Below are 13930 nucleotides of genomic sequence, written 5' to 3'. Positions count from 1 at the left end.
ACTGTTTGAACTGTCGTTAAAAAAAACAAACAAAATTAAAATATAGAAAACATTAAAACTGGTTTACAAGTAATAAAATTAAACTGATATTCTTGCATAAAAATATTCATAACTATAAGGAATGAAATTCCAGCAAAATGTTTTTAACATAACTTCCCTCAAGAAAAAAGCTGAAATGAATGTGATAGTTTTGTATACATGGAGACTCAAGGTAAGGGAAAATGCATGCCTACCTTGCAAGAGTCAAATCATGATGGTGGTAGTCCAGTGCTTTCGAATAATCATGCAAGTAAAAGTAGGCATTTCCAAGCTGACTGTAGATGGCACTGAGGGTTCTCAGGTCCTCTGTTCCAACCTGAACAGCGGCTTCAAAAAATGACACCCCAGCTCGACAGTCTCCTGTTTTACACAGCCGTTCACCTTCTAAGGCCAATTCCAAGCAGGAAGCTTCCATTCTACAAAAATCACCATTAAAAGTAATCAATTCCATAACATGGCAACTTGAGACATGAAACAACATGCATCAGTACAGCCATAGTGTGGAAACTTATCTTGTTATAGATTATTGTATAAATCAGAAGATAAAAAAGGCATGTAAGAAAGGCACTTATTACAATAATGATGAGGGACTTCAATATGCAGTAATATGCTGGTAAAATCGGGTTGGTAATGGATCTCAAGGAAAGGCATTCATGGAATGCCTGTGGGATGGTTTTTTGGAGGAACTTGTGGTAGGGAACTGAGAAATGGCAGAAGGACTGAGTAGATTACTTTCCATCAGTTTTCACAGTGGAAGACACCAGCATACCAAACTTCAAGAGATTCAGGGGCAGAGGAGAGCGTAGTGGCCATCATCAAGGAGAAGGTGCTGAAGCAGTTGAAAGATATGGAAGTGGATAAATCACCCAAACCAGATGGACTCTACCCTAGGGTTCTGAAGGAGATAGTGTGGAGACACAAGTGGTGATCTTTCAAGAATCACTGGAGTCATAGAATCAAAATCCCTGCAGTGTGGAAACAGGCCTGTCAGCCCAACAAGTCCACACTGATCTTCAACAGTAACCCACCCAGACCCATTCACCTATTCTATTATCCTAATATTTACCCCTAACTAATGCACATAATCTACACATACCTGAACACTATAGACAATTTAGCATGGCCAGAGGGTTTCCAGATGATTGGAAAATGGCAAACTTAACACTCCTGCTTAAGAGGAGGGAAGCAGAAGACAGAAAATTATAGGTCAGTTAGCCTGACCACAGTCATTGGTAAGATTTTACAGTCCATTATTAAGGATGAGATTGCGGAACACTTGGCAGTGCATGTAAAATAGGGCTGAGTCATCAGAGCTTTCTTTGTCAAAGGGAGATCATGCCTGATAAATTAGAATCAACAATAAATTAGAATCCAGCAATAAATTAGGAGGTAACAAACAGGTTAGATAAAGGAGGGCCAATGGACTTGATCTATTTGGATTTCCAGAAGGCCTGTGACAAGATGCCACACAGGAGGCTGATAAATAAGAGCCAGCTACATAAGAGCTCATGGTGCTTGGGGAAAGATACTGGCATTGTTAGAGGATTGGCTCTCTAGCAGAAGACACAGATTGGAGAAAAAATCTCTGGATCGGGATTAAGTAACTGAAGGTATTGTTTGCAGATGACACAAAGATGGGTAGAAGTTCAGGTAGTGTTGAGAAAGAGAAATGGTCTGCAGAAGGACTTGAATAGGTTAGGAGGGTGGGCAAAAAAGGAAAGTGGCAAATTGACTTCAATGTAGGAAAGTGTGAGGTCATGCACTTTGGTAGGAAGAATGGAGGCATAGCTTAATTTCTAAATGGGGAAAGGTTTCAGAAGTCTGAAGCACAAAGGGACTTGGGAGTCCTAGCTCAGGACACCCAAGTTAATATGCAGGTTCAGTTTGCAGTTAGAAAGGCAATGATAGCTTTATTTCAAGAAGGCATGAACACAAGAGCAGAGATGTACTACAGGGGCATATAAGGCTCTGGTCAGATGACATGTTGAATATTGTGAGCAGTCTTGGGCCCTGTATTTAAGGAAGGATGTGCTAACCTTGGTAGAGGTCCATAAGACATTCAACAAGAATGATCCTGGGACAGTAGTTGACAACTCTGGGTCTGTGTTCAATGGAGTTTAGAAGAAGGAGAGGAGATCTCATTGATACTTACAGAATATAGAGGCACCTGGATAGAGTAGACATGGAGATGTTTCCTCTTGTAGGAGAGCCTAGGACCCAAAGGCCTAGCATCAGAGTGAAGGGATGACCACATACCATTGAGACGAGGAGGAATGTATTTAACCAGAAGGTGGCGAGTCAGTGGAACACTATGGCAATGTGGGATGAGGAGTCCAAGTCATTGAATGAATTTACGACAGTTAGATAGGTTCTTGATTAATAAGAGGATTAAGGGTTATGGGGAGAAAGCAGGAGAATGAGGTTGAGAAATACATCAACCATGATCAAAGAGTGGAGCAAACTCCATGAGCCAAGTGGCTTAATTCTTCACCCACATCATAGTGAAAATATTGAAATGAAAACACATACTGAAAATATTGTGTTTGCAAACAATGAAGTTAGGGTAACTGAGAAGTCCAAGAGTAATTTTGCACTAATATACTTCTCCAAAATGGAAGTTAAAATTCAACTTGAAAGCCATGAAATTTCTTATAAGCTGCAATCAATCAGATTACACATGGAACGAGAAAAGGATTTTACTTAATGAAAATTTCCAAAGGTGCCATTCCACCATAATAATAATTTAATTTCAAAAAACTCCAGCAAGACAGTGACAGGATAAAGTATCATAAAATAATTGGCTTTCACTGCTCAAGTAATAAACAAATCTGGTTTTTAAATTAGTTAATAACTTAACACTATGCTCCTTTTATAGAAACAAAATCAAAGTTTAAGCTTGAACAGGATTGGCAACTTTATACTTTAGCCAGAACATTTTCAAGAAATAAAAGTAGTCAGTAAAAGTTGGGATTATTAAAGGATTTGGTGCCTGTGCAATGTAGTTCTTAAACAGGGTTTCACTGTCATGTTGGGATCCATATAGAAAATCTGGGGTCTGCAATGTCAAATGCTAATCAGGAGGCAGGAACAGAGGAGGTTGATGGTTTGATCCAAGGGGAGCTCAAAAGGTCAGGCAAACAGCAATGTTAAACAGTCCCACCTATCTCACCAATATCTGTAAACAGGTTTGTTCACCTAAAAATGTTATTAAGCCACAATTTTCATGTCAGATTGAGTAGTTAATTAGATATAATGTCATAATTTGGGTCAAGTATATAATTGCGAAACCATTTAAAATAGAGATCTAAACCAAAATAACAACGAGGGGGACACTTGAATTGCAAGCCTACACACTGGCACAGAACAGCCAGATTAACAATTCTATTCTTTCAGCAGCTAGTATTTAGTAATAGCTTCCTTGACGGCTTTCTGGTCAGAATAGTTTCTAAGAGCAGTAAAACAGCTATCTTCAATGAGGATGAGCACAAGTAGCAGTTTGTGAATACCAAAACAGTTGCAGATTTTGCCATTATCAAGGCAAGATAACACCCTGAATTTGTGCTATTAACGTATCTGCTTCTTTTTACAGATATCTATGTGAATTATAATTCAGGATTAGCGTGAAGAATAAAGTATGAAAAACCCCAGTTCACAACAGTGAAGATTATGAACTGTTTCTTACATTTAGGATTGCATGCAGTAACTGTGTAATTACAAACAACTATTTTGAACAATACTGGAAAAGGTAACAACTACAAGGATATGGACATCCTTGTTTTTGTTGACCTAAACAACACAAATGAGAAAGAGAGTATATGATTATTGTTCTTCCTCTCATAATGCAACAACTTTGCCAAATATTGACCAACCACAACAGATTCTGCAGTGTCATTAAAATGTACATTCTAATTTGTTTCAGATTCCACTGGTTTGCATACAGGACATTTAGAAGAACAATATTGCAGATTTAAAGGTTAAACTTAATAAAATATGTTTTCACCACCTCAAAATGCTGGTAAGCTAATATTAACACAACAGGAAAAAGAAAGGTTGTTTACTATTATTAACACATTAAAACATATCTAGGAAGGCTAGCATATATTTCATGTATATAGAACAGGTAATGACAAAATTCTCAAGACTCGACAATAGTGGCAGAAGGGAGTCACCTGGAAGTTGAGTATAGCAGTACAGGCAGTCCTTGGGTTATGAATGGGCTCCATTCTGGAGGTAGTTTACAAGTTGATTTGTACACAAGTCAGAACATAATGCAGGATAATATAGTCATTTTTCATACAACCATGCGCATGTTGGATCATCTGATGAAGGAGCAGCACTCTGAAAGCTTGTGATATCAAATAAACTTGTTGGACCATAACCTGGTGTTGTGTGACTTCTGCCCTTGTCCACCCTAGTCCAACATCAGCACCTCCACATCATTCACACATCTGACGTTAGTAAATCAGGGGCTTCCTATATATAATGATGTAGCCAGGATTGTGGAAAGACAATTCGTAGATTGTAAAAATAAGTCGTTACTAAAAGCCTTCAAAAATCAGTAGAACTACACTGTGTATGGCACATTCCATACTATGGTCAGGAAGACTGAAGTTTTTGAAGGGGTGACCAGGTGTGTAGATGAGGGCAATGCTTTTGATGCAGATCTACTTGGACCTCAGTAAAGCTTTTGATAAGGTCACACATGGGATACTGATAACAAAGGTAAGAGTCCATGGGTTTCCAAAACAATTTGGCAAATTGGATTCACAACTGACTGACTGGAAGGAAGCAGAGGATGATTGTTGAGTAATGTTTTCTGAGTAGACGTCTGTGCACAGTTGGGTCCCACAGGAGTTGGTATCAGTGTCCTCACTGTTTATGGTTTATATAAATGACTTAGGCATGAATGTAGGAGGGCTACACAGTAAGTTTGCAAATAAATCAAAAATTGGTTGGGTAGTAAATTAAGTGAAGGACAGTCTTAGATTACAGGAGGATATAATTGGGCTGGTCAGATGGGCTGATCAGCGGCAAATGGAATTAAATTCAGATACATCTGTGGCGGCACAGTGGCACAGTGGTTAGCACTGCTGCCTCACAGCGCCAGGGACCTGGGTTCAATTCCCGACTCGGGCGACTGACTGTGTGGAGTTTGCATGTTCTCCCTGTGTCTGCGTGGGTTTCCTCCGGGTGCTCCGGTTTCCTCCCACAGTCCAAAGACGTGCAGGTCAGGTGAATTGGCCATGCTAAATTGCCCGTAGTGTTAGGTAAAGGGGTAAATGTAGGGGAATGGGTGGGTTGCGCTTCGGCGGGTCGGTGTGGACTTGTTGGGCCGAAGGGCCTGTTTCCACACTGTAAGTAATCTAATCTAAAAATCTAATCTAATATAAACATCCAAGATGCTGCCCTTGTGCAGGGCAAACAAAGCAGGAAAACACACAATGAATGGAGAGACCCTGAGGGACCTTGGTGTGTATGTTCACCAGTCCCTTAAGGAATCAGGACAGGCGAATAAAGTAATTAAGAAAGCAGATGGTGCATTTGCCTTTATTAGCTGATGCTTAGAGTTTAAGAGCAGGGAGGTTATACTAAAACTGTATAAAATCTTGGGTAATCTACAGTTGGAGTACGTTGTGCAGTCTGAAATCTATATCATAGGAGGGATGTGATAGCACTGGTGAGAGTGCAGAGGAGATTTACCAGAATGTTGTCCGGACTGGAGAGTTTCAGTTATGAAGGGAGATTGGAGATTGGCTTTTTTTCTTTAGAGTTGACCATTAATTGACAGGAAAGGTAAACCTAATTCACATTTTGAAAATGTTATCATTTGGCTTCAGATAGTTTCTTTGGACAGGACACATCTAGCTGGAGAAGCAGCTAAAAGTTTACTAATGCTAAAAAAAGGTAAGCTGTATTGTTTAATGCCCAAGTTCCTATACATACTTTAGAACCTTTCTGGGCTATGTTCAATGGCTCCTAAAAATTGAGATTATAATGTTTTCTTAATTCCGTCCCATTGTTTCCAATGTAAGATAGCACTTCAACACTGTAATGCATGCTTTTTGCAGGTTAACTGTGTAATTGAGGCAGATGCTAGAACTTCATGGAAGAGCCAAGGATGTTGCATTGGTCACCTTGTGGAGGTGACAAGAGATCTGGTCGAGGTAATGGGATCATTGTCCTTTTGAAGAAAGGGGAAGCCACACCACCTCCTGAGCGTGTTCTACCTTTCAATAAGATCACGGCCAATCTGATTATTACACACACTCACCTACCCTCCAATAATCTTTCACCCTCTTGCTTATCATAATTCCATCCACCTCTGCCTTAAAAATATTCAAAGATTCTGCATCCACCACTTCTTCAACAAGAGTTTCAAACATTCATGAATGCCTGACAAAAAAAAAAATCATCTGTCTTGAATGGGTGACACTTCATTTTTAAAACAATAACCCACAATTATAGATTGTCCCATATGTGGAAAGGGAATTTCCACATCCAGCCCTCAGGATTGTTTATGTATCAAAACAAATCATTGCTTATTCTTTTAAACACCAGCAGAAAAAAGCCTAGCCTGTCCAATTTTCCTAAAAGACAATGATGCATTCCAGGTATTAGTCTAGCATAGCAAGAGAGAATTTATAAACATTTAGAGAGGCAATAATTGCTTCGAGATAGCATGATTTTGTGCAAGGAAAATCATGTCTCACAAACTTGATTAAGTTTTTTTGAGGAGGCTACCAAAAAGATTGATGAGGGCAGAGCAGTAGACATAGTTTACTAGGATTTCAGAAAAGCGTTTGACAAGGTTTGACGTGGTAAACTAATTAGAAACATTAGGTCACATGGGATTCAGGGTGAACTTGCCAATTGGATACATAATTGGCTTAACAGCAGGAAACAGTGACAGTAGGAGCTTGCGTTTCGGACTGGAGACCTGTCATCAATGGTGTTCCACAAGGATCAGTTCTGGGTCCTCTTTTGTTTGTCATTTTATAAAAATGATTTTGATGAGCATACAGAAGGCACGGTTACTAAGTTTGTGGACAACACGAAAATTGGTGGCATAGTAGACAATGAAGAAGGTTTTCTTGATCAAATGGGTCAATGGGCTGAAAAATGGCAAATGCAGTTCAAATCAGATAAATGTGAGGTATTGTATTTTGGTACAACAAACAGGGGTGAGACTTATACAATTAATGGTGGGGCCTTGGGTACTGTTGTAAAACAGAAGCACTTCGGGGATTAGGTGCATAATTTTTTTGAAATTTAGATCACAAAAAGACAAGGTGGTTAAAAAGGCGTTTAGCACTCATGCCTTCATTTTTCAGTCCTTTGGAGTACATGAGTTGGGATGTCATGATGAGGTTGTACAGGGCATTGATGAGGCCTCTTCTGGGAGTACTATGCCTAGTTCTAGTCACCCTATTATAGGAAGGATTTTATTAAGCTAGAGGAGGTTCAGAAAAGTTCTATTAGAAAGTTGCCAGGTATAGATGGCTAGATAAGCTGGCACTTTTTTAACTGGAGCGTAGGATGTTCAGAGGTGACCTTATTGAGGTTTATAAAAGGTCATGAGGGGTGTACATAGGGTTAATGGTAGGTGTCCTTTTCCTTGGAATGGGGATTTCAAGACAAGGGGGCACATCTGTAAGGCGAGAGGAATGAGATTTAAAAGAGACGTGAGAGACAATTTTTATTTTTTTGCACAAAAGGTGTGTGGAAAGAACTTCCTGAGGAAGTGATGGATATGGGCAGGTTTGCAATGTTTAAAAGGCATGAATTGGACAGGCTTGGAGGAATATGGGTCAGGAACAGGCAAGTGGAGACTAGTTTAGTTTGGGATTATGTTTTGCATGGATTGGTTGGACCGAAGGGTCTATTTCCAACCTGTATGACTCTGTAAAAGAGATCCTCCAGCAAAGCTTTGCAAAGGCAGTGCAACCAGATAGCCACAGCTGTCAGAGAACTTGAATGCGATGCTACATGGTTCAACAATGGCACACAAGTGAATTCATCTTCAAATGCCATTGCCTACAAACTGCAACCCTCATCTCTTATGATGCAGAAGATACTATCCATTTTATTCACATACAATCTCTACCAATTATTACTTCTTCAGCTTACTTTTATACATTATTATAAGCTTTACACCCATATCTCAACTTGTACACACTACCAGCTATTCAAACACAACAACTAAAAGGATTGCACTACATTCAGACACGCCTCCCTGTTTTTCAAGGACAAGGTCATCTAACTTTCCATTTTCCCCATGAGAAATACTATTTTATATATTTCCAGGAATTTGTAGATTTGCCTTATAAATGGTGAGAACTAAATTTAGTGGTGTATTTTAGCTGGAAAGAGTGTACAAAGGAAACTACAAATTCCTTAGCAACAGTTGGTTAATCTCATGAGTATCATTGAACAGCTACACAACCTTCATCCATGTTTTATATATTCAATAAATATTTTAAAAATATTGTCTAATAATATTGTATTACACTTTAATCTATTTCATCAAATGGAATGATACTACTTGTATATTTAAAGCAATAAAAAAAAATTAGTATCTGGTAGACATTGAAGGTCGAGTCTCCATCAATACAATTTTCTTGCTTGTTACTTAATTTTTCCACTTTAAAAATTCAAAATGTTAATTTAACTTGAAATCACAAGACTCTCTCTTGTAGGTTGTGTATTTCGAAAAGAAAAATCAAATCACTCCAGAGACAAGCAAAATTGCATTTGGTCATATTGGTTTAACAATAAAGCCAGGAATCAGAAATCTATGTCTTTTTACTGGGGATTTTGCCTGGGTAGCCTTAAAAACTACAAAACCTGCAGGAAACAACATTTTAAAAACTTGATGTTGCATAATTTTACTTTAATTTCACAGCAGTAAACCCTTATGGTAGCCCCTGTCAATTCCTTTGGATTGTCATCATACATGGCAATAAATACGGTTTGTTTTCTTCTTCCATCATTGTAAACATTCATTGAACTGAAAATGGAAGCAACTCCAAATCACACATCTGTTTAGATGAAGTATTCCATGATACTCACACATCCACAACTAATTGTTGTTAATTATCAATAGAGTCATAAAAAGATAAAAAGCACTAGAACAGGCCCTTTGGCCCAACTCATCTATGTCCACCAGGTTTCCTAAATTGAACTAGTCCCATTTCTCGGTGTTTGACCAATATGCCTCTAAACCATTCCGATCCATGTACCTGTCTAAATGTCTTTTAAATGTTATAATTGTACCTGCCTCTACCACTTCATCTGGTAGCTCGTTCCATATATACACCACCCTATGTGAAAAAGTTGCACCCCAGGTCCTTTTTAAAATCTTTCCCCTCCCATCTTAAACCTTCGTCCTCTGGTTTTGGCTCCCCTACTGTAGCAGGGATAGATGTCAGTGACAACAATCACCAGTCACCACCACAGTGGCCTCAACAAGAGTACTGTGGATCATTTTGGTAGGCTGGACAAAAGTGTGAAGTGACAAGCCTCAGGGGGATTGATTGGGCTCAGTCGAGGGTATGGTGGTAAGTCAAGGTTGTGGGTGGGATCATGTAGTGATGGGCTGTGCAAGACTTGCCAAGTAGAAAAAGGCAAGTTAAGAGGTATCCTTGACCATGCTGAGCCTATGACTTGCGATGCCAAGGGTGACCTGCATTTCCTTCCATATTCTAACTATAAAATACGAACAGAAAATGACTAAGTTGCACATGGAGTGGCAGGAATCAGGCTTTTTTTTTTAAAATCAGGAGCTTCACTTCTGAAAGATGGGAGTCAATTCAACAGGCACTGAGTCAATCATTACTTGCAGTCCTTCGCAACTATATCATTGTGCATGTGAAATGCATGCGGTATATACCTGTTGGGTATGCAAACCCTGGACACAAGTGATTTTGACCATGTCATTGTTCACTGCAGATTGAATATAATCATCTCTGTGAATGGAAATGATCACAAGCAACCTTAAAAGGAGATACCTGCAGGCCACAAAACAAAGTAGGGCAGGCTTTCATAGGCTGTACAAGACACCAATTTGATTTCCTAACACTTTAAAGTGCAAGTAATCTGCAATGTGTTCTTATATGCAATGTGGCACAGAAAAGGTATCATGACTCATGCAGCACTACAATTTCCCAAATGTCTTTGCAATATGACTGCTGCTGCATTCATCAGAATAAAGTACAAGTACCATATACAGGCATGCCATAGCCCTCCTCGTCAGTAGTTCATGTCTCATGAATGGAGGAGTATGTCAAACAGGCATTTATGAGTGATGAGAAGGATACCCATTCACAGCAGTGAGGACCTTTCAGTTTCTTATGTTTGCCACACAGGTTCATTGCAAGATTCACTGATGGGTTCAGCCAAAATAGGACACAACGCAAGAAAGCATAAAGAAATGGAGGAACAAATGCACCAGCAAGACCAAGACTGGCAACAACTGTGAGCAGATGTTTAACAGTCTTCACATGAAAGATTGAAGCTGAAGGACGCTTTATGACATGCAAGTGGGCCAAAGCATCTTGTCCTCAATGCCATTTCCTCTGAATGATCAAGGCAAAAATCACTGAGAATGCACACTGAGAACATCCCAGACACTGACACAGAATTACACTAACTGCTGAAACATGACTCGTGACCTGAAGGAATGGTGACAGTTATATTGAAGTTTTATGCAACTGACTCCTTGGACACCGGTGTGGGTTGTCTCAATCATCCATCCACAAACATATGAGGATCACTGGAGTCGAAATGTAAAGCCATTTGTAACAAGTGGGTGGCACGGTGGCACAGTGGTTAGCACTGCTGCCTCACAGCGCCTGAGACCTGGGTTCAATTCCCGCCTCAGGCGACTGACTGTGTGGAGTTTGCACGTTCTCCCCGTGTCTGCGTGGGTTTCCTCCGGGTGCTCTGGTTTCCTCCCACACTCCAAAGATGTGCAGGTCAGGTGAATTGGCCATGCTAAATTGCCCATAGTGTTAGGTAAGGGGTAAATGTAGATGTAGGGGTATGGGTGGGTTACGCTTCGGCGGGGCAGTGTGGACTTGTTGGGCCGAAGGGCCTGTTTCCACACTGTAAGTAATCTAATCTAATCTAATCTAAAAAAAGTTACACATTCCTTCTTGTTTTCCCATGTCGAGGTTAGTGCTGCAGCTGACTTCTCCCAAGTGCACAGAGAAGGTCCCATATTTTAAAATTATTGGTGGAAACTCTGCTCATATAAGCACAACATGGACATCAACTTGGGAAGAGTGAGAAAATATAGTGCTCACAGCCCTTTCTACTGACCACAGCAACATAAAATAACTCAAAAGCTGCCAGGGATTTCAGCATTCCAAGTCAAGCAAACTTTGCTTCCACCATTTAGAAAGTCTTGTCTCTGCTTTCTATTGGCATATCAGCAATACAACAGACCCCAACATATGATTAAAGAAGGATCAAGACTACATGTTCCATTCCTTTGACAAAGGAGATGGTTTGAGCACTGTAGCTTACACGGCAAAAGTATAAAAGCTGAGCCTAATTCTCAGACCTCCTGCAGCATTTCCAACTTCTGAAATTATGCTGGGAATGCCTGTACAAATTTCAGACCAGTCTTTAATTTACCTAAATTCCTATGATGCAGCCAAGTAATTTGTTGCTGGATTCACTATCCTATTTTCTCAGGAACTTAATAGGCGGTACAATCTTAAAAAGAAAGCACCTGTACATATTTGATGCCATGCACAAGATATGATTTGGAGAAAAGACAAAAACCTGTCAGAATATATTTAATAAAGGCAAAGAGAACTAACGATAATAAAGTCGATCCCCTATGTTTGGCCAAAAAAAATCTGGAATTTTCCATATATCTCATCTAAAAGTCAACCCTAGCTCTTCAAAGATAAACAGATCAATATTTGAGAGTCAAGGTATTATTCTGTACATAAATGTTACAATGAGGAAATGAAATTTTTTTGTGCTATTATGCATTTTTATGTACAATGTTAGGCTACGGGTTTCTTAAATTCATTATTGAATGAGCACTATAATTAGTATAATTAGTATGATACAAAGTTTACCACACCATCATTTCCTACAAGATAGGCCTATATGCATTTACTTCACTGTAAATACCATACAGCTGTTGACAATTTCTCACAGCTACAATGATCGGTGAAACTGTAGGAGAGTAAAATGCCCGATAACTTTCAGAAATAAAAGCTTAAAATGCTGGTTTTAAAAACTAAAACAACAGTAGATTACATTACAGTGTGGAAACAGGCCCTTCGGCCCAACAAGTCCACACCGACCCACCGAAGCGCAACCCACCCATACCCCTACATTTATCCCTCACCTAACACTACGGGCAATTTAGCATGGCCAATTCACCTGGCCTGCACATCTTTATGACTGTGGGAGGAAACTGGAGGTCCTGGAGGAAACCCATGCAGACAAGGGGAGAACGTGCAAACTCTACACAGTCAGTCGCTTGAGGCGGGAATTGAACCCGGGTCTCCAGCGCTGTGAGGCAGCAGCGCTAACCACTGTGCCACCCACAAAGGAAGTGGAGCATGCGAGCATCGATCCCACTATCTCTCGCATGCAAAGGCAACGCTCTACCATTTGAGCTAACCCCCCCGGGTAGTAGATGAGGGAAAATGAAGGGAAATGGAAGAATTTAGTGTGAACATTTAAGACGCATCAGATCAGAGTCAGGTTGTGTGCAGCTCAGTTTCCCTGTAGAACTCATGAAATTACTGTAATTAGTTGTGTCTTTTTTCTTTATTTAGAGATCAATTGGGCTTCTGCTAATGATCTTTTTTGGACTGTAGCATGAATTTCAATGCCTTAAAAAGTAGTATCCATGCAATAATTGACCCCATAAATTTAACCTTAAAAATTAATCTAAAAAATCTGACTTTCACACATGTACATCCAGTATAAGTAGGGAAAAAAATACTTTGATTTGCATTTTTTGACTTTTGTATTTTATTGGATTTTTGTCCAATTTATAGATTTCCATATTTTTACTATAAGAGACAATGCACATTCTTAGAGGACTAGGTGGCTTAATTGGCTGGATCAGGCTGATGTCCAGAGCACAGGATTTGATCCCCATTTTGGCTGGAGTGGTGGAGATTAACTCAGTGTGATTAAAATTCCTAAGGGAAGAATCAAGAGATACAAGATTCTTCTTAAAAAGTGCTTTTTAAGTTATTTAAAAAGATAAATGTTTAATTGTTTTACCAATATAGGCCAAAATTGAATGAAAACATTCAAACAAGTTTATATAATTTACAAGTTAAACAAAAAATTGAAGAATTCCTACCTGTATCGGATATGATAAGGGTGCTCACGCAGGCTAACCAAAATATTATTTGCATCCATTCAGTTGCGTCATATGACATCACTCAACATATCCACTGTTGGCTCCAGAAGGATGTTAATTCCTATTTTAGTTTAAAATTCAATTAATGTCCAAGATACAAATTACCTATGCATGACATCTTCAGGAATGCCGACTACATTGTGGGCTCTTTTCCCATTTTTTTCTAGTTCCTGAAGATCATAGTTATTTCAGATCACAAAACGTCGTGTGACTTTTTAATAATGGCCCCAGATTCTTCTACTGTAACCTACAAAAGAAAACATAGGAACATTTGCATGATAACCCATAAAATATACAGCTTATTTGTATAAACTTTAATGATTGCTTTTATCTAGTGACAATCTCCAATGAAGACAGAAATTCCATGCAAACAAAGAAAATACAGGAAACAATTAGAAGAAGGAGTACGCCATTCAAAAGCACTCACTGCCTGAAATCTGCTCCACCATTTGATAATATCAGGTTTGATCAGATTGTAGACTCGATAAG

General features: G+C 39.3%; 1 protein-coding gene across 3 annotated transcripts in view; it reads right to left on the bottom strand.

Annotated features, from left to right (window-relative positions):
- Nucleotides 1–13930, bottom strand: part of LOC140479734 (G-protein-signaling modulator 2-like) — a 69319-nt gene that overhangs the window by 39767 nt on the left and 15622 nt on the right. Inside the window, exons 2-3 of one of the 3 annotated variants that reach the window (XM_072573816.1) lie at nt 13382–13688; nt 234–455 (exon numbers count right to left, since the gene is read on the bottom strand). In XM_072573816.1, coding sequence (XP_072429917.1) covers nt 234–455; nt 13382–13440 — 281 coding nt within the window. In that variant the 5' untranslated portion in view covers nt 13441–13688. The remainder of the gene's footprint in view (nt 1–233; nt 456–13381; nt 13689–13930) is intronic. The other 2 variants (XM_072573817.1, XM_072573818.1) reach the window with 2 other exon arrangements.

Source organism: Chiloscyllium punctatum, chromosome 7 (assembly GCF_047496795.1).
Source record: "Chiloscyllium punctatum isolate Juve2018m chromosome 7, sChiPun1.3, whole genome shotgun sequence".
NCBI classification, from domain to species: Eukaryota; Metazoa; Chordata; class Chondrichthyes; order Orectolobiformes; family Hemiscylliidae; genus Chiloscyllium; species Chiloscyllium punctatum.
Note: the sequence above shows the minus strand (reverse complement) of the source record. Positions and strands in the feature narration are given on the sequence as shown.